The sequence below is a fragment of the Chrysemys picta genome, chromosome 9 (genome assembly GCF_011386835.1).
Source record: "Chrysemys picta bellii isolate R12L10 chromosome 9, ASM1138683v2, whole genome shotgun sequence".
NCBI classification, from domain to species: Eukaryota; Metazoa; Chordata; order Testudines; family Emydidae; genus Chrysemys; species Chrysemys picta.
The window spans coordinates 48,956,924-48,984,880 of NC_088799.1; the positions used below are offsets into that span (position 1 = coordinate 48,956,924).

At 45.6% G+C, this 27,957-nt stretch overlaps 2 protein-coding genes across 7 annotated transcripts in view; one reads left to right on the top strand and one right to left on the bottom strand.

The window, feature by feature from the left end:
- The window catches only part of PPP2R3A (protein phosphatase 2 regulatory subunit B''alpha), a 169,279-nt gene that overhangs the window by 109,034 nt on the left and 32,288 nt on the right, over positions 1–27,957 (bottom strand). For all 6 annotated transcript variants that reach the window (XM_005308668.5, XM_005308667.4, XM_065557032.1 and 3 more), the window contains one exon: positions 7,080–9,671. In XM_005308668.5, the coding sequence (XP_005308725.2) occupies positions 7,080–9,095 (2,016 nt within the window). In that variant the 5' untranslated portion in view covers positions 9,096–9,671. The remainder of the gene's footprint in view (positions 1–7,079; positions 9,672–27,957) is intronic.
- On the top strand, positions 24,518–26,535 carry LOC135973504 (uncharacterized). The gene is made up of 2 exons (XM_065557036.1): positions 24,518–25,444; positions 25,894–26,535. The coding sequence occupies exons 1-2, from the start codon at positions 24,904–24,906 to the stop codon at positions 26,394–26,396; spliced, it is 1,044 nt and encodes a 347-aa protein (XP_065413108.1). The 5' UTR covers positions 24,518–24,903; the 3' UTR covers positions 26,397–26,535.

Here is a 27,957-nt window from a genome sequence, read left to right on the forward strand (position 1 = left end):
CACACATTCGACTTTATACAATCTGATTCCAAAATTCGAATTATATAAATTCGGATTAATCCCGTAGTGTAGACATACCCCAAGTGTGGGAAAAGAGTGCTAAATGATCCCCAAAGGGAGTAGGAGTCATGAGGTGGTAGGCATAGTGGTTGGCAGCTCTCAGGCTTGCATCAGGAATACCTCATGGCTGAAGGCTGTATCTTTGATGTTGAAGCCTGCAAGGGGGGCGCTGGACAGCGAGACCTCTGTGCCTTTTGACATTTCCTTGGATGCTCAAAAGGTCTCTGTGAATATACTTGATAAGACCTGTAGCATCTGGGGGATGACTGGCACTGTAATGTCCATTTCAGGGCAGGAGTGTAGATGCCCAACGAGCGAAGAGTGGCCCTAGAATCCTTTAGCGTATGGAGCAATTAATGTGTCTTCTGGTTAAAAAGATGCAATTTGTCGAAAGGGAGGTCTTCAATAGTGTTCTGTATCTCCCTAGGAAAACCAGAAGAATGGCACCAAGACTCCCTATGCGTGACTATGGCCGTAGCCATGGTCCTGGAGGAGGTATCTGCTGCACCTACTGCAGATTGGAGGGCAGTTCTTACCACAAACTTCCCTTCTTCAATAAGTGCCTGAAATTAGTACTATTGTCCTGTGGATGGCTATCCGTAAATTCCTTGAATTTGGCTAGTATGCCTGATAATTCACAATCCTGAATTGCAGCCTAGATGATGAAAATACTGTCACAGCCTGGACGATTAGGGAATTTGGAAGTGCATGGGAAAAAAGAAACTCAAAACCTTTGGCAGGAACATAATAGCATTTTTCTGCTCCCTTGGGGATAGCTGTGCATGTAGCAGGGGTGTCCCACACTGTCCTGGCAGGCTCCAGAATGGCTTCATTAATTGGTAACACAATTCTCACTGGCCCCAAGGTGTGGAAGATATCCAGCAGCTTGTGCTGGCAGTCTTGGATTTCTTCTGGAGAAATTTGGGGTTCCCGTGCAATTTTCCATAACAGCTCCTGAAATTGTCTGAAATCATCCGGTGGGGGAGGGGATGCTGTAGTCACCTCCTCATCTGGAGATGAGGAAGGGAATATTGCCAGTTCTAGTGGAACTGCTGGGACTAGGCTAAAAGGTTCTCCCTCCACCACTGGATCTGCTTGGTACCCTCGAGGGGGAGGCAGGTGATGGTTTCCTCATCACCTGGGCAGGTTCCAAGGGGTAATATTGTGTCCAGGGTCCCCAATATGGCCAATAAGCTGGATCCGATGGAGGTTGTGGGAGTCCCCACAGAATGGGGTACCAATGGCTCCATGGTGACTGAGGGGTTGATGTTTCCAGGGATGTGATGGTCTCCGTGATGGCGTTTATGAATGGTATGATAAAAGGTGGCTCTTCCAGTTCTGATTCATTGGAAGAGGAGAAGGTGAATTCCAGTTCCAATTGCAGTACCGTCCGAGCTGGTGGAAAAGTGTAGCTTATCTATGTAGGGGGAGAGGGATCCCATATCAGAGGCATGTCCCTTGGTGGAGATATGATCTCTCTAGAAGTGGAGGGACCCTATGGAGGGGGTGACTCTGGATCTGGAAGGCAAATACATCCTGAGGCTCAGCCACTGTTCTGGATCGATGTGAGAGGCACTCTCTCTCTCCCAAGTATTGGTACCGGCGCTGGAGTCCTTCCCGGTAAAGGAGGGTCCCGTGTTTTGTGGGGTGACGGAGATGGTGGTACCATTGTATCAGTGCCTGGAACCACTGGATCCCATTGCTTATGGGTCTTTTTCTCATGCCTATCAGACTTAGCACATACTCCATCCCCTTGGGCCAAGCAGGTGGAAGGAGCATCCATCTTCTTCGATTTGGAGGAAGGCTTAGTCCCGGTGCTTAATTTGTGCCAGTGCTGAGCCCGGCACCTCTAGGCTTGGCAGTTCATAGCCCTGGCACCTCTGGGGTCTGTGGAGATGGTTCTGCTGGCACTGGAGTCAGATGTGGTAGTGGGAGGTGCGCTCTTCACTGAATCAGGCTGATGAACGGGGGAATTCCCTGGCCTGGGTCCGAGTGCGGTCTCATGGCGAGCTCCATGAGATGCTTCCAGAGGTGAAGTGCCTGGTCTTCTCGGATGCGGCTGGGGAAGGACTGGCAAATACTAGACATGACCGCAATGTGAGCTTCCCCCAGGCAGAAGAGGCAGCATTGGTGGTTGTTGCTAATTGAGAAGAATCGCGGGAAGGAGGCTCAGACTTTGAAGCCTGGAGTCCTCCACATAGCCCGGTACCTGCATAGATATGGGGGAGGAGGGGTGAAAACCCCAACGTTTATCTAAAAACAAGCACTAAAACTATTAACTATCAGAACTAAGATAAAAATAAAACTGGTAAATCTACTATAAAACTCATAAAACTATGTACAACTATCTTTTTTAGAAGTGCATCAGAGATGAGGACACTGAAAGTTCTGACCTGGACCAGGTGGCGGTGAGAAGGAACTGGAGATGTGGTCAGTCCGCCCTGTCCTTTCTCACCTCAGATGGGAGCATGAGATGAGGCAGGGCACATGCGTGGGACAACAGACCAACAGAAGTTTCAAATTCTCCAACTCTGGGAGCCTGGTGCAAATGCATAATCCTCAGTGGAATACAATAGTGACCATCATTTGAAGAAAAATCTGGTATAACCTAATTGTTGAGTGCTTGACTTTGCAACCTTAATAATCTTTTAACATTCTGCAATTTTTCAGATTTTAAAAAAAGCAAACTGAACAAACAAATTCCATCATGTGACATCATATTAACACCCACGTGGGACATCAGCAGAGTTGCAACCATTAGATCCCCCACACAGAACTAATGGACTAACTGATAGCAATAGTAGGTTGTTACCTTCTATGTGGACCAGCACTAGAGAGGCCAAGGACACTTTGCCAGTGGGCTTCACAGATATTTGTAACAGCAGAGGAAAAATGAGACTCAGGGATCTTGGGTTTGATTTCATGCTCTGGAGGGGAGCGTTCTCTAGTGGGCAGAGACTCTTCTGCCCTATCACTTACAACCTCTCCCTGTCCCAGACCGATCTCTTCCCCATTCCTAGCTCCTCATCCCAGTCCTATTCTCCTCACCAAGCCAATCCCACTCTCTACTCCTTGGGTTTCTTATCCCAGTCCCAATTTCCTCGCCCAGCCATTCCCAGTCTATCCTTCACACCACAGTCTCTATCTCCTGCCCCATCCTCCAGTCAACCCCTGGCTTGACATTCCCCATTTCCACTGGCTCCCAGTTTCAATCTCCCTCTCCAGGCTTCTTATCCAATCTCAGTGCACCCCCCCTCTGCCACTGGCACTCTGTCCCAGTCTCTTTACCAAGACAATCCCAGTTCTCCTCCCCGACTCCAGCTCCTTGTCTGATATCTCCTTTCCCCCTCCCCATCTCCTTACCCTCACTTCATTGGCTCTGTCACCTTGCCTAGCTAGTCCTGTCTCCCTCACAGGTCCTCATCCAATTTCAGTATTCCCTGTATCCACACCTGATTTCCCTCTCTGGCTCTCTGTTCCAGGATCCCCATGAATTTCCAGTCCAGTGTCTCCCCCTCCCCCACCAGCCTCCAATCTCAGTCACCTCCACGCAGGCTCCTTTTCCCAATCTATTTCATGAACCCTCCAACTCAGCCTCCCCAGGTCTGGTTCCTGTCCCCTCTCCATTCAATTCAGGCAGCTGCTCCTCCACACTACCTGGGCCCAGCAGGGATGTCATTGAGAGCACAGGAGAAACAGCCTCCCTGCTCTAAGACCCAGTTCTGGTGTCTGGACCGATCCTGGCCTGGAGCAGCAATTACAGAGAAAGTCCTACTTTGCCCCTGTAGCCTGGGGTTGGAGCATATTCAATTGTTCTGTGGTGATGGCACATACACACTCTGATCACATGTAGAAGCTGTGCTCAATGAGGACGGAATTTTTGGAGATTTAACTACTAAAATCAAACAAGTCTCTAATGAGCATGTGCAAACTGAGATTTTTCAAAGTTGTATAACTTAGCCACATTTTGGTGAATTTTCACTGGGATAGCAAAAGGCACATCCCTGACACAAAGGCCATCCCTTGACAACTTTCATGGGCCTACTCCGGAGCATGGGGCACAAGAGCTTTGCAAAAAAAATGTCAGAATTTTTTTAACATTGCAAAATATGCATTTGTCTCTATCCTCATTCTCGGAAACAGCTGAATCATTTTAACTGAAAATTTCCAAAAACATTCAGCCTAAGGCAGACATCCCGCACAGAACATTTCAGCCAAAACAGTTAACATTTGGCAAAGTTATAAGTCAAATTGAAAACAGGGTTTTATAATGGGAAGTGTTGGGCAAACTTAATAAGACTGAGTGGTACCAGCCCTGCCTATAATAAGAATAATGTGCGTTTGTTACATACACAGTGTAAGATTGATGAAGCCCTTAACTGTTAATTTCCTTGTTTTTAAATATTGTAACCTTAACTGTTTTCTTAAACAAATGGCCATCTCTTCAACTGGCATAAACCAGCATAGAATTCAATGCAGCTACACTAGTTCATACCAGCCGAGGGTCTGGTACAAAGTGGTTGGAGTTCTTGGAATTTCTCAGCACTTGCGGGTTTTTGTTCATTGTTTACATCTTTCAGTTTTGAATTTGTGTAGGTAAGTGAAGGCAGTTTTTAAAGTCTTACTTAAGTGGGGTGGATTGGTTTCTAGATTATTCAATAAAAGGAGGGAGTAGAGCTAACCAAATTAATAAGGGTTCCCATGCAGTCCAAGCTTTGTTCAATGGATATCTGAAAAGATACATATGTTCCGGAGATACTGTTGCTAAACTGGCCACCAGCATGGGGGCACACTCTGTTTTAACTCAGATTATGGGTAAAAAGCGCTTGACTCCATAGCCAAAACCTAATAAAGTGCTTGGCTCCATAGCCACAGTCCCTCCCAGCCAATTCACTAAACCTTGCTGTGCCAGTCATCCCATCTGAAAGATGTGGTTCCTAGCTTTGCAGTTACCTAGTGCTTTTTCATCTGGAGATCTCAAAGCACTTTAGAGAAGTGAGTAAACATGGTTATCCCCATTTTACAGTTGCCTCACTTAGTACAACAAGGGCTTTCCTGAAACAGTTTCCTTTGTCTTCAGATGAAACCTGGCAATTGTCAGCTAAACAAAATGTTCCAAACCAAAGTCATGTGGGGGAGGAGGAGGAGCTAAAATATAGCTTTATTATGGAAACTGGTTGCAACATTTACTGCCTCCCCATAGTTAGTTAAAATATCACCATGTTATGACAGGACAACTGCAAAGCAACAGCCACAAAATTGTGTTGTTTACTGCTCTCTTCATGATGTACAAAAACAGCATCCATGTTTTAGCATTGTGCTTTCTGTTTCTGTAATACCAAGTCCTGACATCCCTTTTTTTCCTGAGGGACTTCAGAAATCTTTGGAAAATAGAAAGGTGACATCCCTGAAGGGTGAAACGAATTCTTTAGCTCTCCCAGGCTCAAATGAGGAGGTTGCATGTTCACCCTGACTGGGAGCTGAGAGAGCAGTGGCTCAGGTTTTAGACTCTGGCAACAGCCATGTTCCAGCTTTCCAAAGACTGCCACAGTCCCCCATGAAAAGAGGGACGTCCAGGACACACATTCCTCAGGCTGGAAAAAACAAAACAAACAAACAAAACGCCAGAAAATTTTCCTTCAAATGAAAAAAAAAAAGTTGTTGCTATCTTTATACATCAGTAAGGAGCAATAAAGATCAAACGTGGTTTTGTTTGAAATTCATAATTGAAGAGCAACTAGACTCTTTCCACTGGCCTTGCTTTGTAAATAAATAAATAAGGGTCAGACGAAGGTAAGACCAACATTTATTTCTGAGAGTTTGGGTCCTCTCTTGCAGGAAGGAGTCTTTCTCCCTTGCTAGTGATATCAGACAAGATTCTGTTTGTAGCCTGCTATTAGCAGAGCTGCCTGAAGAAATACTAAAAAACAGTCGGAGGGTCTGAGGTCTAAAAAAGATTTTGGCACTCACAGCCAGAGTCAGAAGAGCTCCCCTCCCCTGTCAGCACCACAGCAGGTAGCTACATGCTCAAAAAAAAAGAAAAAAGAAAAAAAGCACAGAGCCTTGGGGGACAATTTGGGTGCAGAGCTCTTCTAAAAAAAAAGCAAGCTGTCCATAAGCTCCCATTGGCACTACTGGGTACTGAGCACTGGCCCTTACTTAGGTGCCTAAATGGGAGGTGGGCTCTGGAAAGTCTGGCCCTGCCTGTGTATCCTGAGCACTTAGAAATCTGACCCCGAGCAGTTTTGAAAATTTAACCCCTAATGCAAATGCGAGGCCACAAAGCTTGTTCAAGCAACTGAGGCCCCTCCTTCCTTCCCAACAGGTTCCGAGCCATCACCATCTCCTGGGCAGATCCACCCTTGGCTTCACAGCACACCTGCAGTGAAACTGGCTGCCAGTGTGTTGGATTCCCTGCTCCCGAAGCCCCATTGCAAAAATGCCAGACTCCATGCTGGCTCCTCGTGCTTGGAAGACAGAGTAAAAGAAACTGCTTCTCACCAGCTTCTGCCCCCTTTTCCAGGGGTGGTGGTGGTGCTGGCTCTCCTGCTCCGGGGGAATGGAGAAAAGCAGGGTAAGGCCAGCCTGTGGGCTCTGCATTGAGGCAGGGGGCACACCAGCACTCAGGACTGGTAAGGGAGGCTCCTCTGGCTCATCCAGGCCCAGGGCAAGGTTTTGTAGGTGCTCATTTCTTGTTTCCATGGGTAATTTGTTTAGCCACCAAGTTTCCTTTCCCCTCCAAGTATAAATGGCCCACTTACAGGACACTGCAAGCAGAACCAACCCCAGAACTACCATCAAGGAGAAAGGCTCTTCTGCAATGAGGAAGAGATGATCTCAGATTAAAACTGCGATACATTTGGGTTTTTTTTAAAAGCCACTGTTCAATCCGTGTCCACATTGTATTCAGTAAATCAGATATGTCCTTTCTCATTAGTACACACATTCATTCAACATGTTGTTCATAGTTTCCAGTGTCCCTTTCACTCATTATCTAACCATAGGCTTTGATGTCTTACCTTGATCACCTCTGGGGGCTGCTGAATCAATGTGGGGACAGTGTCTTTGGTAGTAGCACCCATACAACTTCTCTGTACAGCTGGGAAGGACTGTGAGGGAGTGGTCAAGGTTTCCTGAAGAATTTGCATCATTTCCTTCTCTTTCGATAAATTTCCTTTGCCCATGTGGCATTCCACCAGTTCTTGGGCAAAATCCTCGATACTTTCCAGGATACGCAGTAGAAGGGCTTTGTCGTCTTCCTCCATTTTGTGGCCATTAGTTTCCACGGTCATTGACAAAGGGGAAGTAGAGTTTTTGTCAGGGAATAAACAGACTTTATTTTTGGTTTCAAGAGCTAGTGGTAGTACCTTCCCACCCTCTTGGCCAAAGCCCTTCAGAAATCCAGGATCATTCTCCTTCATGATGGGCTCCTTCAGCGCGCTCTCCATTTTCTGTGAAAAGTGCTCCAAGTCCAACAGCAGCTTATCTATCTCATCCTGGTTGTTTTTCCTTGATTCTCTTTGTTCTCCTGAAGAGGTGCTAGCCCTGGAATCATTCATAAGAGAATCTGAGACTGGTTCTATAAAGGTGATTTTCTCAGAGGTCTCGGCAACAGCTTCAGCATGAACTCTGGCAGGTGCCTCTTTAAGGACTACAGTAAGATCTGGGCTTCCAGTTTTCTGTTGGCTGCTCTCTAAACTCTCCCAGCTACCTTTATGTTCTGCCCTCTTTCCCTTGCCTAGTGCTATCTCCCCATCTGACTCCTCTTCAATGTATAGCGTTTCTGTGGAAGACACACAATTGGAAGGGCTTACAGTTAGTAACTGAGGTACAGTACAAGCATTTTTCACAGTTCTTGAGTTGTTCTGCTGGGTGCTGCTGTGCAAGGAGTCTGAGGTAAAGCCCCCAGTGTTAGTTTGGATAGGTTTTGGGGTGCTAGTTGTGCCACTCTCATGCTGGCCATCTTGCAGTTCTACAGTAAGAGAGGGTCTTGTTATGGCAGATGGCAAATGCACAATATCCTCATACCTAGGAGGTTGCTCATTGCCAAATATTGGGGAAAAGGGAGCCTGTTGCAACCCATGCAAACTAGTAACCAATTCTGCCAAATCACCGAGTTCCACGTAACTGGGCTGCTTTAGTTCAATGGGGAGCTTTTTCAGGTAGGAAGAAAACCTAGTCATCAAATTCCTATAGATCATCTCAGAGCTGGCCAAGGGGTCATTATCATTTCCCCCACTGATATCACCTGAAGATTTCTTTTTGATGCAGTGCTTGATGATATCTGTACATTTTTTCAGGTCCTCAGAGCATTTGAGCAGAATGTCCAAACACACTTTAATATCTCCACCAGAAGAGCTGTCCAGCTTGTGCTTTTCCAAAATCTGGGTGATAAAGCTCTCTTCGGAGAAGGCCTGGGTGGAGAGGGAAGTGGCAGTATTCACATTTCCCTCTGAGGAATTGCAGCTCTCCTGCCATTTCTCCCCAGCTGAGGGAGTCTGCAGCAAGCCAAAGGGAGGGCAGTTCTCATCATTGTTGAAGTGTCCATAAATCAGATCAAAATCAAATGACCGTCGGTTGAACGATTCTGACCTCACTTTCCTTCCCTTTCTGTAGGTCACATGGCTGGAAGAGGTTTTGAGCCTTTCAAAGGAGAATTCCTTTATTTTACCACTGGCAAGATTTATAGCTTCCCCGGTGATATCTTTTAGACTGCAGGTGGTTTGCACTGAAGATCCCTTTTTGAGCCTTGGATTACTTGGGAGGATCTGCTGATAGTCTTCATTCCCAGCCAAAGTTAGCCCATTTTCAGGAGTCGAAAGTCTCTGGTCTAGATCTGCACCTCTGACATTAGATGCAGGGACTCGAAGTAGCTCTGCACAAATACTGTGGTGGGCCACTATGCATGCAACTCCTTGCTTGAACACCTGACAGGTCCCAGTACAGTAATGCACAGTGTGCTGAAAGTGACAGTCTATCACGACACTGCTGTAACAGTTCACAGTAGTGACTACAAGCTGATAGGTTGCTGCCATAGCATGAATTCCCCTTTGTATCGAGGCTCTGAAATTCACCACAAACTCAGAAGGTCCAACCGCCTCTTCGAACCCAGGCTGGGTTTAATGAAAACATTCCTATTTCAGTCTCATCCCATTGATTAAGAAAATAATTTTTAATTACAGGGAAAACTCTGAACTGTAAAGTCTATAATCCTGGCGAGGTCTGGGGCAGTATCTGCAGTAAAGTTGCAACTGCAACTGCAGCACATATAAGGTTTGACTTAGGGTGATTTGATTATATAATATTGCTTAAAATTGTACTCCAAGCAGAGATTACTTTGCTGACCACAAAAACAGCATCCATTACTTCCCTTCTCATAGTCCAGGGAGGTTCAGTAAGAGACATTATAGAACACACACCAGCTCCCAGACTAAAGAAATGACAAAACAACTATTTTTTTCCTTGTATTTTTTTCTCCTTCTTCAGGCCTGGGGTGTTAGAGAGAGATGCTCTGTGCTGAAAAAGGCAGATACTAATTGGCTGCAACATAACAATGAGGAATCCACAGCAAACTGGAATAATCTGTTTCTGCCAACTGGTAAGAGAGACACCTGCAATAAAAACAAATACAAGAGTCAATATCGTTACTAGAGAGAATATGTAACCTTAACTAATACTGTACCAAACATAAGACACCAGATCTAATTTCCAGTACATGACCTTGTATGGGCAATGGCATCATGAGAATCAGTGGGCCAAACATGATAATGCAGTTGAAATGCCTGCCTATGTTTAAAATAAGGCTGCCCATGCATTTCCATTCTAAGGACTCTTTCTCAGCTCCTTGTAACATTCCCAAATTTATTTCTTTAGGGCTGCTCAAGGGGATTTTTTTTTCTTAAATTGAGCAAAAATGTTTTAACCATTTCTGGGAATGAGGACGGGGATTGGAGGGGTGAGGAAGACCAACACTGCATGCTGCCCAGATTGCATACTGTGATCACATAATTAAAGTCAAATGTATTATGAAGACCAGCAGGGGACTGCAATAACATGGCTGCCTGAGCTCTGAGGCAAAGTAATCTGCCTCCATTGACCCCTAAACATACTAAACTCCCCTCTACCCCCAAAATCAGAGCTGCAGAGAATGGATTCTTAAAAAAAAAAAAAAAAATCTGAAAAAGATCCCTTACTAAGAAGAGTGTTTGTGGTTCACAATCTGGAGAGCCCTCTCAGGCTCTAAGTGAACACACAACAGCCAAATTAGGCAGAAATACCATGGCTGGAAAAAACCAAATGGCCACCAAAGCAGACATTTTAGAATTGATCTCTGAGTTTAAGCTCATGACAACTGATCTGATGACCCAGCTTCTAGAAGTAAAAAAGGAAGTTACTGACTTGGAAGAGTGCATCTCTGTGCTAGAGACTAGCATCAGAGAAGCATGTGAGAGAGTGACAGAGTTGCAGAGCCACTTGGCACTGATGGACTAGAGCAGGGGTAGGCAAACTACAGCACGCGGGCTGGATCCAGCCTGCGAGCCATTTTAAGCCAGCCCAAGAGCTCCCGCTGGGGCACTGGGTCAGGGGCCACACCACACGACTCGGCCTCGCTCCGGCTGGGGCGCAGCGTTGGGGGCCACACCACCTAGCTCCTGGAAGCAGCGGCATGAGCCACGGCATGGCCCCGCTCCGGCTCCTAAGCACTCCAATGGGAGCTGCAGGGGTGGTGCCTGCGGACGGGGCGGCATGCAGAGCTGCCTGGCCGCGCCTCCACATAGGAGCCGGAGAAGGGACATGCCACTGCTTCCAGGAGCCGCTTGAGGTAAGCACCACTTGGAGCCAGCGCCCCCGAGCCTCTCCCCACGCTCTAACCCCCTGCCCCAGCCCTGATCCCCTTCCTGCTCTCCAAACCCCTTGATCACAACCCGGAGCACCAGGGCTGGTGCAAGGATATTTTGCACCCTAGGCAAAACTTCCACCTTGAGCCCTCCTTCCCCCTACCATCCCCCCAGAGCATCGTTTATTATAAACTTTCAAAAATGAATACTGCATAATGTGGCACTGTTCATTAGAATTAATACACATTCAGCTTGAAAATGTATTAATTTCATTATTTAGTCTACATAGTTAATGAAAATAAATGGCCTTGGGTCTCTTGCACGTGGCTAGAGTCCCTCCTGTCCCGTCCCCCCCATGGATCTGGAAAGGGCTGTTTTGGGGATCAGAGCACGGATCTTGGGGGCTTGGGGAGGAGGCGGCTCGGGGCTGGCAGGGGGGGCGCGGGTGGGCAGTGATGTGGGGCACAGCGGAGGGAGGCAGCAGGGCCTGCGGTTGCAGAGGATGCCCACAGAGGTAGGTGCTAAGGGGCAGGTTCTGTGGGTGGAGAAGGGAGCGCTGCGGGGCAGGTTGCAGGGGGAAGAAGAGGCTCTATGGGTGGAGAGGGGAGCGCTGCGGGGCGGGTTGCAGGGGGAAGGGGAGGCTCTATGGGTGGAGAGGGGAGTGCTGCGGGGCAGGTGTCCGAGGGCAGGGTCTGAGGGGAGAGAGGAGCGCTGCGGGGCGGGTTGCAGGGGGAAGGGGAGGCTCTATGGGTGGAGAGGGGAGTGCTGCGGGGCAGGTGTCCGAGGGCAGGGTCTGAGGGGAGAGAGGAGCGCTGCGGGGTGGGTTACAGGGGGAAGGGTCTGGGGGAAGAGGGGAGCGTTGCCTGCGGGGCGGGTGCCCGAGGGCGGGCAGGCTCTGGAGGGGGCGCGGCCGGCGTGTTGGGCCCCGCGGTGTCCATGGTGACTGCAGCCGCCAGCCAGTGCTGGGTCTTGAGGTGCGGGGCCAGCCGGCACCTACAACCAAGCTCCGCGGGCGCTGACTTGGCCCGCAGGCGGCACCGTGGCACATGTGGGGCCCAGCTCCTACCAGCTGCAGCCTGGGAAACAGCAGAAAGCAGGTAACAGCTGGGAGCACCCAGATTCACCCCCGGGATCCCCCTGCGCCCCTGGCCGCCCCACTGGAGCTGCAAGTGGAACCCGCTCCCTGCACAGCGTCCTCCGAGCCCCTCAAGGCAAACCCTGCCCTGGCCCGGCCATGGACCACCTCTGTGCAGGGAATGTAAAAAAAAAAAATTTGGGGCACCGCTTTTTGGCACCCCCAAATCTTGGCGCCCTAGGCAGCCGCCTAGTTTGCCTAGTGGTTGCACCGGCCCTGCGGAGCACCCTCCTGCACCCCAAACCTCTCATCCCCAGGCCCACCCAGGAGCCTGCACCCCCAGCTGGAACCTGAACCCCTTCCCCCACCCCTGCCCCAGACTTGATCCCCCTCCCACACTCTGAACCCCTTGTTCCCAGCCCACAGCACCCTCCTACACCCCAAACTCCTCATCCCCGCCCCACCCCAGAGCCCACACCCCCAACCAGAGCCCTCACTCCCTCCTGCACCCCAACCCCAATTTTGTGAGCCTGCCATACAAGTTCTATTCCCTGATGTGGCCCTCAGGCCAAAAAGTTTGCCCACCCCTGGACTAGAGAGTGAGAGATGAAGCTTAAATTGGATGATATAGAAAACAGAGCAAGACAGAACAATTTCAGAATTAAGAGGCTGCCTAAAAATGCTGAAGGAGGAAAAACTTCAGTTGTGGAGTTGTTAAATCTGAGCTCTCTGGGAGAGGTAAATGTGGAGAGAGCACACAGGGCGCTGTTCCTCTGCCTGGGCATTGTGATGGACCCAGAGATCTCATTCTGAAATTCCATGATTATCGGCAAAAAAATATCACTATGAAAAAAGCCAGAGAACATTCAGAGCTCATACTCAAAGGCCACAAGCCGTAATTTTTCCATGAACTCTCTGCCCTAACCTTAAAAAAGAGGAGAGAGTTGGGGGAAATTACAGCAGCCCTCAGGGAAGCAGATATTTGCTCCAGATGGGGATTGCCATTTAAACTCTAATTCGGCTTCCAAAATCAGTATTATGTAGTACGAGACTTAAACTGAGGAAAAAATACACTCCTGTCAGAAATCCAAACCTCAGCCATGCCAGAGGATATTACTCCAGAGGTAGTAACCAAGAATAAGATTCTGAAAAAGTCTTGGCAGACAGTGAAGGAAAAGAAAAAACAAACGACACTAGAGACTGCACTAGCAATGGCAGAATTGAAGCGGAAAAAGAGAACTCTGATACCTGAGGAGTAACCTAAAGATTAATCAGAAGGGACTTCTTGTGGGTCACCAAGAATTAACAGCTGAACAGTAACTATGTTAATATTATAAAGGATGGGGAGGAACCATTAGAGATTGTGTGTAAATCCTACCCATGTAACTCAAGTGATCAGATGGTACAATGTACCACCTCTGGATTACAAGAGAAGCAGTCAAAGTGTTCACAGGAAGAGTATGGGGGGTTGGAGTTCAGGAAATCATATTTGTCATTTGGGGACCAAAGGCTCTTAAGGAAACTAAGCAGTCATGTGCTAACACAGAAGGTCCTCTCATGGATCAGTAACTGGTTAAAAGATAGGAAACAAAGGGTAGGAATAAACGGCCAATTTGCCCAATGGAGAGAAGTAAACAACAGAGTCCCCCAAGACTCCATTCTGGGACATGTGCTGTTCAAAATGTTCATTAATGATCAGGAAAAGGAAATGAACAGTGAAGTGGCAAAGTATGCAGATAATGCAAAATTACTCAAGTTAGTCAAGTCCAAAGGTGACTGCAAAGAGTTACAGGGGAACCTCAAGAAACTACATGACTGGGGAACAAAATGGCAGATGAAATTCAACATAGAGGAGCGCAAAGTGATGCACATTGGAAAAAACAGACCCAACTACACATATCTAATGATGGGTTCTAAATTAACTGTTACCACACAAGAACAATCTTGGAGTCACTGTGGATAATTCTCTGAAAACTTCAACTCAATGCACAGCAGAGGTCAAAAAGGCTAACAGAATGTTACATAAGAATGGCCATGCTGAGACAGACCAATGGCCCATTATCCTGTCTTCCAACAGTGGCCAGTGCCAGCTTTTTCAGAAGAAATTAACAGAACAGGGCAATTAATGAGTGATCCATCACCTGTCGTCCAGGCCCAGCTTCATGCAGGCTGACTGCGTTATGTGAAGAAGTACTTCCTTATGTTCATTTAAAACCTGCTGCCTATTAAATTTCATTGCGTGACTCCTGATTCTTATATAACGTGAAAGGGTAAAAACACTTCCGTATTCACTTTCTCCACACCATTCATGATTTTATAATCTCTATCATATCCCTCCTTAATTATCTCTTTTCTACGTTGAACAGTCCCACTCTTTTTACTCTCTCCTCATATGAAGCTATCCCATACTCCTAATCATTTTTGTTGCCCTTCTCTGTACCTTTTCCAATTCTAATGTATCTTTTCAGGGCTAGCGTGACCAGAACTGTATGCAGTATTCAAGGTGTGGGTGTACCATGGATTTATATAGTAGCATTATGATGTTTTCTGTCTCATTAGCTATCCCTTTCCTATTAGTTCCCTAACATTGTTTGTTTTTTGACTGGTGCTGCACATTGAGTAGATGTTTTCAGAGAACTATCCACAATGACTCCAAGATCTCTCTCGAGTGGTAACAGCTAATTTAAATCCCATTGTTTTGTATGTATAGTTGGGATTATTTTTTCCAAATTGCATTACTTTACACTTATCAACACTGAATTTCATCTGCCATTTTGTTCCTCAGGCATCCAGTTTTGTGAGATCCTTTTGTAACTCTTCACAGTCAGCTTTGGATTTAACTATCTTCAGTAAATTTGTATCATCAGCAAACTTTGCCACCTCAACTGTTTACCGCCTTTTTAAAATAATTTATGAATATGTTAAACAGCATGCGATGTCCTGGGTCTTGAACCCAGGCCTGGCAGTTCCCAAAGAGCTGCCACATCCTGGCCTCTACCTAATGGCTCCTGAAACTGAGTGGGCTAAAAAGCTAGTAGGGCTATAGCCCCAGCCCAGGCACCACCCATGGGTGCTCTGACTGGAGGATCACCCAGCTCCACCCATTGGCCCAACTACACTATTTAAGCCAGGAGGAGGAATAGGAAGTTTGTCTGAGCAACAAGGTGGTTTCCTGTTATGGCTGCATTGGACCCTGCTTGTGCCTGCCTCCTACACCTGACCCTGTTCCTGCTCTGCTCCTGTCTTCCCCCCGCTTTCATTCCTGTTCCCACCGTGTTTGATCCTTGTCTCTGCTTCTGCCCTTACACCTCACCTCCAATCTTCAGTGACCGCTCCTGGCTCCGACCCCAGCTTCTGACCCTGACTCCAGCTTAACCCTTGGCTCTGGCATTTGGCATCTGACCTCGGCTCTGATCCTCAGCTTCAGTCCTGGTTCTGACTCTGGCTTGACCCCTGGCTCTGGTAATTGGCAGTTGACTCTGGTGTTGGTCCTTGGCTTCATTCCCCAACCTATAGGCCTGCTCTTCCCACTAGAACTGACCAACTACATCCCAGTTCTACCACAGCACAGGACCCATTACATATATCTTTGGGGGACTCTGCTATTTACCATTCTCCACTGTGAGAATTGACCATTTATTCCAAACCTTTGCTTCCTATCTTTTATGTAGTTACTGATCCATGAGACGACCCTCCTTCTTATCCCATGATTGCTTAGTTTGCTTAAGAGCCTTTGATGAGGGACCTTAACAAAGGCTTTCTGAAAGTCAAAGGATATTATATCAACTGGTTCACCCTTATCCATGTTTGTTGATCCCCTCAAAGAATTGTAATAGACTGGTGAGGCATGATTTCCCTTTATTGTAGTTTCAACCAGTTTGCCTGGTATTGAAGTTAGGCCTACTGGTCTGTAATTGCCAGGATCACCTTTGGAGCCTTTTAAAAAAATTGGGGTTACATTAGCTAATTACCAGTCATCAGGTACAGAGGCTGATTTAAGCGATAGGTTACATACCACAGTTGGTAAATTCTGCAATTTTATATTTGAGTTCCTTCAGAAATCTTGGGTTAATACCATCTTGTCCTGGTGACTTATTACTGTTTAATTTATCAGTTTGTTCCAAAACTTCCGCTACTGACACCTCAATCTGGGATAGTTCCTCAGATCTGTCACCTAAAAAGAATGGTTTGCATGTGGGGAAACTCCCTCACATCCTCTGCAGTGAAGACCAATGCAAGGAATTCATTTAGTTTCTGTGAAATACCCTTGTCTTTCTTGAGTGCTCCTTTAGCACCTTGATCATCCAGCATCCCCACTGATTGTTTGGCAGGCTTCCTCCTTTTCATGCACTTTTTAAAAAAATTACTGTTAGCTTTTGTATATTTTGCTAATTGCTCTTCAAATTCTTTTTTGGCCTGCCTAATCATACTTTTACACTTGACTTGCCAGAGTTTATGCTCCTTTCTATTTTCCCCTGCAGGATTTGACTTCCAATTTTTAAAGGATGCATTTTTGCCTCTAACCTCCTCTTTTATTCTGATGTTTGGCCATGGTGGCATTTTTTGGGTGCTCTTAATGTTTTGTTTTTTTTTAATTTGTGGTATACATTTAGTTTGAGCCTCTATTATTGTGTTTTTAAAATCGTTTCCATGCACTTGCAGACTTTTCACCCTTGTGACTGTTCTTTTTAATTTCCATTTAACTAGCTTCCTCATTTTTGTCTAATTCCCCTTTTTGAAGTTAAATGCTACTGGGGTGGGTTTCTTTGAACATTCTTGAGGAGGGAAAGCACCAATTTAATTACATTATGGTTGCTATTACCAAGCGGTTCAGCTGTATTCACCATTTGTAAACACATCCAGCGCTCCACTTAGGATTAAATCAAGAATTGCCTCTCCCCTTGTGGGTTCCAAGACTGGCTGCTCCAAGAAGCAGTCATTAATGGTGTCTAGAAATTTCATCTCTGCATCCTGTCCTGAGATGACCCGGTCAATAAGGGGATAGTTGAAATCCCCATTATTACTGGGTTTTCTGTTTTTGTAACCTCTCTAATCTCCCTGAGCATTTCACATTTACTGTCACCATCCTAGTCAGGTAGAGGGAGTATATGCCTGCTGCTATACTCTTATTATTGAAACATGGAATTTCTATCCATAGAGTCTGATTCATTTAAGATTTTTACCACATTTCACTCTATGCTTTCTTTCACATACAGTGCCACTCCCCCATCAGTGCAATCTATTTTGTCATTCCTATATATTTTGTACCCTGGTGTTACCATGTCCCATTGATTATCATTCAACCAAGTTTCTCTGATGCCTATTATATCAATATCCTCATTTAATATCAAGCACTCAAGTTAATCCATCATAGCATTTAGACTTCTAGCATTTGTATACAAACACTTATAATAATTTGTCAGTATTTGGTTGTCTGCTTCCATGTGATGTAATTGAATGGGATTCTTTTTCATTTGACAATTTCTCTTCAGTCTGTACTTGATCAACTTCTGTCCTCTCCTCTTTACTGGAATATAGAGAATCCCCTTTAATAAATCCTTCCATAAGGGATGTCTCTGTCTGAACTGGGATGCTTCTTTGCACTTGTCAGCTTTCCCCCAGCCCTTAGTTTAAAAACTCCTCAATAACCTTTTTAATTTTACATGCCAGCAATCTGCATCCGTTTTGGTTTAGGTGGAGCCCATCCTTCCTATATAGGCTCCTCCTTTTCCAAAAGGTTCCTGATAAACCTAAATCCCTCCTCCCAACATCATCATCTCATCCATGCATCGAGGCCCTGATGTTCCACTTGTCTAACAGGGCCCTGTGCGTGTAACTTGAAGCATTTCAGAGAATGCTACCATGAAGGTCATGGACTTTACTGTCTTACTTAGCAGCCTAAATTTGCCATTCAGGACCTCTCTCCTATATTTCCCTATGTCATTGATACGTAGATGTACCATGACCACTGGCTTCTCCCCAGCACTGCACATAAGTCTGTCTAGATGTCTTGAGAGATCCGCAACCTTTGCACCGAGAAGGCAAGTCACCATGCAGTTCTCCCGGTCAACGCAAACCCAGCTATCTATATTTCTAATAACCAAATCCCCCATTACTAGTACCTGTCTTTTCCTAAAAACTGGGGTCCCCTTCCCTGGAGGGGTATCCTCAGTGCAAGAGGATACCGTGCCATCATCAGAACAGAGGGTTCCAACTATGCAATCATTTCCCTTCACTCCAGATTCATGTTCTCCTTAACCCGAGACTTTCATCCTCTTCAAAAGCACAGTGGCTGTCAGACTGGGGGTGGGTCCCTCAAAGTTTCCTCTATGTATCTTTGTATGTATTCCTTAGCTCCTCCAGTTCAGCCACTCTGGTATCAAGAGCCTATACTCGGTCTCTGATGGCCATGTGTTGCTTACACCAAATTCTCACGTATGCCAACTGCCCACAAGGCAAGTAAACATACATGCTGCATTCAGCACAATGAAATTAAAATGGTACGAGCTGTTAGGAAAGGGACAGAAAATAAGAAAGAAAATATAATGCCACTATATAAATCCATGGTGTGCATACAAACATTGAATACTGTGTTCAGTTCTCGTCACCGCACCTCAAAAAGGATAGTGAAACTGGAAGAGGTTTAGAGAAAGTCAACAAAGATGATGAAGGGTATGGAATGGCTTCCATATGATGAGAGACTAAAAAGATTAGGGCTGTGAAGCTTAGAAAAGGGATGACTAAGGAGAAATAATAATAAAAGTCTTTACAATCATGAATGGCGTGGAAAAAGTGACTAGAGAAGTGTTATTTACCCTTTCCCACACTACAAAAACCAAGGGTCACCCAATGAAATAAATATGCAACATATTTAATACAAACAAGACAAACTACTTTTTCACAAAATGCGCAGTCAACCTGTGGAACTCGTTGCCATGGGATGTTGTTGTGGCCAAAAGTATAACTGGGTTCAAAAAAGAACTAGATAAATTCACAGAGGATAGGTCCGTCAGCGGCTATTAGCCAAGATGGTCAGGGATGCGATCTTAAACCTCTGACTGCCAGAAGCCAGGAGGTGAAGACAGGGATGGATCACTCCAATTGTCCTGTTCTGTATACTCCCCGGAAGCGCTTGTTCTGCCCACTGTTGGAGACAGGATATTGGGTTAGATGGACCATTGCTCTGACCCAGTATGGCAATTCTTATACTGTTATATCTGGTTTATATGTTATGTTGGTGTTTTAGTTTTTTTATTTAAACTAAGGGGAATGCAGAAGAGGGGACGGAACTGGTTAGGCAGAGGAGGAATTATTACAAGAAATACGTAGGGAAGTTCACAAACAGAAACCAAGCCATATTCAGGCACACAATTGTGAATATAACACAATTAGAAACAAGAGAGACATTGGCCACTCAAGTGTTCATGCCATCAAACAGCTAAAGAATCACAATAATTTCAAGTTTTTCAATAAGCTAAATAGTTATTCTGAATGGCTTTTCCTTTTAAAGTAATATATTTGAACATCAAAGGACTCAATAATGTCATTACAATGAACAAAGCTGTGACAGAACTTTAAAACCCTCACTCTCAGATTATTTATTTCAAGAAACTCATTTTCAGGAGGGGCAAATTATGGACATGAAAGGTAATTGGTTTCAAAAGACATTTTTTGCTTCAGCCAAAGAAAAGAAAAGAGGAGTGGTCATAATATTTGCTTAACACATACCTTTTCAGATTAAAGATCAATTTAAGGATAAGGAGGAATGGTTTATTTTACTGAAGCGCACAATTGCTGGATTATAATAACAATGGGCTCAATGAATCTTCCAACCAAAAGCAAAAAACTTTTTTAAGGACTTCTTTAAAATACAGCAAAGCTTTGAGGAAAGGTCAATTATACTTGGAGAAGACTTTAGTAATACACTAAGTCATTACTGGGACAGATCAGAATAAAAAAACCAAGGTGGACAGGGAAGCAGGTACAGTATTGACTTCTCTGTGCCAACAACTCACTTTCTCAGATTGCTGGACAGAAATGCACCCAGGGGAATCGGATTACACATTTTATTCACACCCTCATCAGTTAATATAATACAACAGATCTAATGGTAATCTCTAAATCCTCAATGAAGCAGACAAGATCAGCAGAAATTGGCACAATCATATGGTCAGATCATTCACCTTTGATAGTAATATTTGATAGCTGAGATGGGTCCCAGAGATCACTTGTTTGGAAAATGAACTGGTTGCTTGTTCAAGATAAAGCAATTACTCATAGACTCATAGACTTTAAGGTCAGAAGGGACCATCATGATCATCTGGTCTGACCCCCTGCATGCTGCAGGCCACAAAACCCTTCCCTGGACTCTGCCGTTGAAGTCCCCAATCCTGTGTTTTAGTGACTTCAATCGGCAGAGACCCTCCTGCTAGCGATCCCTGCCCCATGCTGCGGAGGAAGGCGAAAAACCTCCAGAGGCTCAGCCAATTTACCCTGGAGGAAAATTCCTTCCCGACCCCAAATATGGCGATCAGTAAGACCCCGAGCATGTAGGCAAGAGTCTCTAGTCTGACCCCTGTTGGCGATTATACTATTTACGTACCATTGCTTGGTTTTCCTTGGCTACTATGTTTTACCATTAAACCATTCCCTCCATAAACTTATCTAACTTAATCTTAAAACCAGACAGGTCCGTCGCCCCCACCGTTTCCCTCGGAAGGCCGTTCCAATATTTCACCCCTCTGACGGTCAGAAACCTTCGTCTAATTTCAAGCCTGAACTTCCCCACGGCCAGTTTATATCCATTCGTTCTCGTGTCCACATTAGTACTAAGCTGGAATAGTTCCTCTCCCTCCCTTGTATTTATCCCTCTGATGTATTTAAAGATAGCAATCATATCCCCCCTCAGCCTTCGCTTTGTCAGACTAAACAACCCAAGCTCCTCTAGTCTCCTTTCATACGACAGGTTTTCCATTCCTCTGATCATCCTAGTCGCCCTTCTCTGCACCCGTTCCAGTTTGAGTTCATCTTTTTTAAACATTGGAGACCAGAACTGCACACAGTACTCCAAATGAGGTCTCACCAGCGCCTTATACAACGGAAGCAGGACCTCCTTATCCCTACTAGATATCCCTCGCCTAATGCATCCCAAGACCGCATTGGCTTTTTTTACCGCCACGTCACATTGTCGACTCATAAAGAGGACATTCTTCAGTACTTTCAAATAAATGATACAGCCAATAAACAAAGAGGCAGGTAAAGTGGTATTGAGGGGACAGCTGATAAGTAGAGGCTCTCAGTTGAAAAAAGAGAGAGCTAAAGAAGACAAAATAGAACTACAACAGGAGATTAAAAGGTTACAAGACATTCATAAAAACACAGGTTCAAAAAAAGTATATCAACAATTAACTAATATTAGGGGAAAACTGAATATATTGATGACATATCCCAGTGGTTCTCAACCCTTCCAGACTACTGTTCTCCATTCCAAAGTCTGATTTGTCTTGCATACCCCAAGTTTCACCTCACTTAAAAACTACTTGCTTACAAAATCAGACATAAAAACACAAAAGTGTCACAGCACGCTGTTACTGAAAAACTGCTTACTTTCTCATTTTGTCTGTATGAAATTTTAGTTTCATAATTGGACTTCACTAGTGCTTTTTATGTAGCCTATTGTAAAACTACACAAATATCTAGATCAGTGGTTCTCAAACTAGGGCCGCCGCTTGTTCTGGGAAAGCCCCTGGCGGGCCGAGCCGGTTTGTTTACCTGCCGCGTCCGCAGGTTCGGCCGATCGCGGCTCCCACTGGCCGCGGTTCGCTGCTCCAGGCCAATGGGGGCTGCAGGAAGCGGCGGCCAATGAGAGCTGCAGGAAGGGCGGCTAGCACGTCTCTCGGCCCGTGCCACTTTCCCTGAACAAGCGGCGGCCCCAGTTTGAGAACCACTGATCTAGATGACTTGATGTACCTCCGGAAGACCTCTGTGTACCCCTGGTTGAGAACCATTGACATATGCCACTGAAAAGGCCCTTAGATATTCAAAGCAGATATTTTATGAAAAAGGAAATCAGTGTGATAAGATGGTGGCTGAAAAGTTTAAAGAGATTCAAGAGCAATGTACTATTCCACCAATTAAAAACAATCAGCAAAGGATAGTTATACAGTTTTGCTCCTTAGTCCTTATTATAAAAACCACTATACCTCAGCTACTCCAAGCTATGAAATTATTCAAAAATATCTGGCAGTAGCAGGCTTGTCAAATATAAGCAAAACTGAAAAAGAAACATTAGATAAAGAAATAACAGAAGAAGAAATCCTAGAGGCAATAGCAAATATGAAAAGTAGCAAAACTCCAGGACCCGATGACTTTCCAGCTACTGTGTCTGTTCTCCCTAAAGCGGGAAAAGATCTTACCATTGCAGCTCTTATAGACCCATGTCACTGCAGACTCATGACAAAAATTTTAACAAAAATACTAGTATGGATTGAAGTCCATATACTCAGTTTATATAAACTCAGATCAAACTGCATTCATTAAGACTAGACAAATGTCAGCCAACATTTGGAGAGTACTTGAAATCATCCATAATTCCATATTAAAAAAATGATCAATTTCTTTTTTTAATCACTTGATGCACAGAAAGCTTTTGATAGAATAGAGTGGAACTTTCTGTTTCAGGTCCTGTCCCCCAGTTCCTTAAATGGACAACTGCTCTCTATACCAGTCCAAAAGCAGCTGTGCCATTTAATGGGGTTACATCTCCCCTGTTTGAATTACATAGAGGGACTAGGTAGGGATGTCCATTGGCTCCTTTACTTTTTGCACTGGACCTGGAGCTTTTTGCACAGAAGATGAGGAACAATTAATCCAAAACAGCAATAAGACTTGCAGGAACACATCAGAAAATAGCTTTATATGCAGTTGATGTAATACTCTTTTTATCTAAACCAAATATTTCCCTAAAATTAGTATCTGAAAATATCCATGGCTTTGGGAAAGCATCTGTATTTAAAGTAAATTAAGCCAAATCCAAAATGCTAGCTATATATTTGCCAGCCTTTGAGAAGTCATTCCTTCAGAAAACATTTTGGTACAAATGGGCAACAAATCCTACAGCATACCTAGGAATTCCAATCTCAAACAAACTAGAAAAGCTGTATTATTTAATTGCCAAACCATTATTTCAGCAAGTGTCAAAAGATCTAGAGTGCCAGGGGGAGTATGCAATTTCTTGGTTGGGAAGAATAGCCACAGTCATAATGAACATTTTGCCAAAGATATCTCTCTTGTTTCAAAATCTTCCTGTAATTATCTCAGATAAAACCTTAGCAGGAATATAGATGATGTTGTTAGAATTTATATGGAATAAGAGAAGACCAAGAGTGAGTGCACATACTTTGTTAAGACTCACTAAACTAGCTGTTCCAAATATTTTATAGTTCTATCAAGCCAGCAAGCCCAAAGCAGTAGCAGACTGGGAGTGATCTAACCCTGCCCAACACTGGATCTTTAGTGAACCGAAAATTGTGGCACTGTAAACACTGCTAGGTTACCATGGATTAATAAAAAAAAAATTACACCCTCCAGAAATTTATATATATTCTTTAGCAAAGGCTACTCTATGGCTTTGGGATACTACTAAAAATAAAATAAGTTACTTTCCACACCAATGACAACTTTTGCAAACAATCCAGACTCAACCTAAATCACAAACCAGAGAGTTTAAAGAGTGGGAAGCCATGGAATATACATGGCTGGCCAGCTATTCAGCAAAGAAATTTTTCTAACTTATTTAGAGATCAAAACTGACTTTAACTGACCTACTCTCCCTGGTACCAATACATTCAAGTCTGAGATTATGTTTTTCAGCTGTCTAGAAAAGCTAACTTTAATGGAAGCAATCGTGTCTGGTTAATTAAGAAACCAAAAAATAACTAAATTTATATCAATCTTTACAGACAACTTTCCTTAAAAAAGAAAGAAAAGTCCCTGTTTGACACTGGAAAAAGAACCTGGATAGACAAGTTACCCCAGCACAGGGTTTGATCTGGACCAAGACCAGCAATTTCAGTCTGTAATACAATAAAAGAAAGTTTCTTTATGCTACTGCTTCAGTGGTATCTCACACCAATCAGGTTAAAATATATATCTAGATTGAATGGTGATAAATGTTGGAGAAATTGTGGTGAAAGGGGAAATGTTATGCATATATGAACATATCCAGTCATTAAAGAATACTGGGGTGTAATTAGTAGCCAAATATTACAAAATATTGGAGTAATTATTACCAAATGATCCTTTGGTAATAGTCCTAGGGCTTCCTAATGGAAAAGGTCACTCAATAGGAAATGTATCACTAATCTCTTGCAGCTACTAGCAGACAAGACTCCCAATAGCCTCTCATTGGAAAAAGAAACATAACCCAACTCTAGAAGGATGGTTCAAAAATATGGAAAGTGGTTGTTATGGAAAAATGAAAGCCCAATCAGCCAAACAGAGGACAAAGAGAGATTTAGATAGTGTTGCCATTTATTCAATACTTAGGCCTGGTCTACACTACGGGTTTAGGTCGACTTTAGCAGCGTTAAACCGAATTAAGCCTGGACACGTCCACACAACGAAGCCCTTTCTTTCGACTTAAAGGGCCCTTTAAACCGGTTTCTTTACACCACCTCTGACGAGGGGATTAGCGATAAAACCGGTCTTTGCGGGTCGGAATTGGGGTAGTGTGGACGGAATTCGACGTTATTGGCCTCCGGGAGCTATCCCACAGTGCTTCATTGTGACCGCTCTGGACAGCACTCTCAACTCAGATGCACTGACCAGGTAGACAGGAAAAGACCCGCGAAGGTTTGAATTTCATTTCCTGTTTGCCCAGCGTGGAGAGCACAGGTGACCCCGCAGAGCTCATCAGCACAGGTAACCGTGATGGAGTCCTCCCAGGATCGCAAAAGAGCTCCAGCATGGACCGAACGGGAGGTACGAGATCTGCTCGCCATATGGGGAGATGAAGCAGTGATAGCTGAACTCCGTAGCAGTAAAAGAAATGGAAAAGTATTAGAAAAGATCTCCAAGGCCATGAAGGACCGAGGCCATAACAGGGACACACAGCAGTGCCGCGTGAAAATTAAGGAGCTACGGCAAGCTTACCACAAAGCCAGAGAAGCAAACGGAAGGTCCGGGGCAGAGCCGCAAACTTGCCGCTACTACGCGGAGCTGCATGCGATCCTAGGGGGTGCAGCCACCACTACCCCAACCGTGTGCTATGACTCTCTCACTGGAGAAACACACAGGGAAGACGGTTCGGGGAACGAGGAAGATGACGATGGAGGTACTGTAGGTAGCTCACAGCAGCAAGGAAGCGGAGAAACCGGTTTCCCCAACAGCCAGGATACGTTTGTGACCCTGGACCTGGAACCAGTAACCCCCGAACTCACCCAAGACCCTCAGGGCACACAGGAGACCTCTGGTGAGTGTAACTTTGTAACTATTTGTAAACATTACAAAAAAAAAGCAAGCATGTTTAATGATTACTTTGCTCTTCTGACCAGAAATGTTCCCCACTGTTAACCACGCGGTGGGGGGAGGGGTGAAGTGATCATCCCAGAGAATCGTGTGTGTGTGGGGGGGGGGGGGGGGGTTTACTTGTGTTTGTGCCGCATGTTAACCGGGAAACCGCAGCCCCCTCCTTTTACATTGAAACCCCATTTTAAATGGACAACCCAATTCATCCTTGATATGGGAAATGCGCTGCTGTTTGCAACCTTTCCCGCATGTTAAGAAGGTTAAAAAAGCCAAAACACTGTGGCCTACGATGGCTGCCTGCAAGCCGAAATATGCGACCTTGTAATGAAAGAGTGTACCCATTGTTCTCTAAAATGTGTCTTTTTTAACCACCTCTCCCTTCTCCTCCGCCAGCTGCAAATGTTTCTCCTTCGCAGAGGCTCGTGAACATTAGAAAGAGAAAACGTAGGACGAGGGACGAGATGTTCACGGAGCTGCAGATGTCCGCCCAGGCTGATAGAGCACAGCAGAATGCGTGGAGGCAGTCAATGTCGGAGATGAGAAAAGCCCAATATGAACAAGAGGAGAGGTGGCGGGCTGAATCGCGGGAAGAACAGAGCAAGTGGCGGGCTGAAGACGATAGGTGGCGTCAGCTTGCAGACAGACGGCAAGAGGCAATGCTCCGTCTGCTGGACCATCAAACTGATATGCTCGAGCGTATGGTTGAGTTGCAGGAAAGGCAGCAGGAGCAGAGACCGCCGCTACAGCCCCTGTGTAACCAACAGCCCTCCTCCCCAAGTTCCATAGCCTCCTCACCCAGACGCCCAAGAACACGGTGGGGGGGCCTCCATCCACCCAGTCACTCCACCCCAGATGATCGCCCAAGCATCAGAAGGCTGGCCTTCAATAAGACTTAAAGTTTTAAAATGCAGTGTGTCCTTTTCCATCCCTCCTCCCCCACCCATCCCAGGCTACCTTGGCAATTATCCCCCTACCTCTGTAAGGAACTAATAAAGAATGCATGAATGTTAAAAAAAAATGACTTTATTGCCTCTGCAAGCGGGAGGGGAGGGTGGGGTGGGGTGGTTGGTTTACAGGGAAGTAGAGTGAACCGGGTCGGGGGGGGGGGTTTGGAGGGTTCATCAAGGAGAAACAAACAGAAGTTTCACACAGTAGCCTGGCCAGTCACAAAACTCGTTTTCAAAGCTTCTCTGATGCGCACCGCGCCCTGCTGTGCTCCTCTAACCGCCCTGGTGTCTGGCTGCGCGTAATCAGCGGCCAGGCGAGTTGCCTCAACCTCCCACCCCGCCATAAAGGTCTCCCCCTTACTCTCACAGATATTGTGGAGCGCACAGCAAGTAGCAATAACAATGGGGATATTCTTTTCGCTGAGGTCTGAGCGAGTCAGTAAGCTGCGCCAGCGCGCTTTTAAACGTCCAAATGCACATTCCACCACCATTCGGCACTTGCTCAGCATGTAGTTGAACAGGTCCTGACTCCTGTCCAGGCTGCCTGTGTACGGCTTCATGAGCCATGGCATTAAGGGGTAGGCTGGGTCCCCAAGGATCACGATAGGCATTTCAACATCCCCAATGGTCACTTTCTGGTCCGGGAAGAAAGTCCCTTCCTCCAGCTTTCGAAACAGAGCAGAGTGCCTGAAGACGCGAGCATCATGTACCTTTCCCGGCCATCCCACGTTGATGTTGGTGAAACATCCCTTGTGATCCACCAGGGCTTGCAGCAGCATTGAAAAGTACCCCTTGCGGTTTACGTAGTCGGTGGCTTGGTGCTCCGGTGACAAGATAGGGATATGGGTTCCGTCTATGGCCCCACCACAGTTTGGGAATCCCATTTCAGCAAAACCATCCACTATTGACTGCACGTTGCCCAGAGTCACTACCCTTGCTATCACCAGGTCTTTCATTGCCCTGGCAAATTGGATCACAGCAGCCCCCACCGTAGATTTGCCCACTCCAAATTGATTCCCGACTGACCGGTAGCTGTCTGGCGTTGCAACCTTCCACAGGGCTATCGCCACTCGCTTCTCAACTGTGAGGGCTGCTCTCATCTTGGTATCCTGGCGTTTCAGGGCAGGGGAAAGCAAGTCACAAAGTTCCATGAAAGTGCCCTTACGCATGCGAAAGTTTTGCAGCCACTGGGAATCGTCTCATACTTGCAGCACGATGCGGTCTCACCAGTCTGTGCTTGTTTCCCGGGCCCAGAATCGGCGTTCCACGGCATCAACCTGCCCCAGTGACACCATGATTTCCACATTGCTGGGGCCTGTGCCTTGTGAGAGGTCTATGTCCATGTCAATTTCCTCATCACTCTCGTCGCCGCGCTGCAATCGCCTCCTCGCCTGGTCCGGGTTTCGCCTTGGCATGTCCTGGCTCTGCATATACTCCAGGACAATGCGCGTGGTGTTCATAGTGCTCATAATTGCCGCGGTGATCTGAGCGGGCTCCATGATCCCAGTGC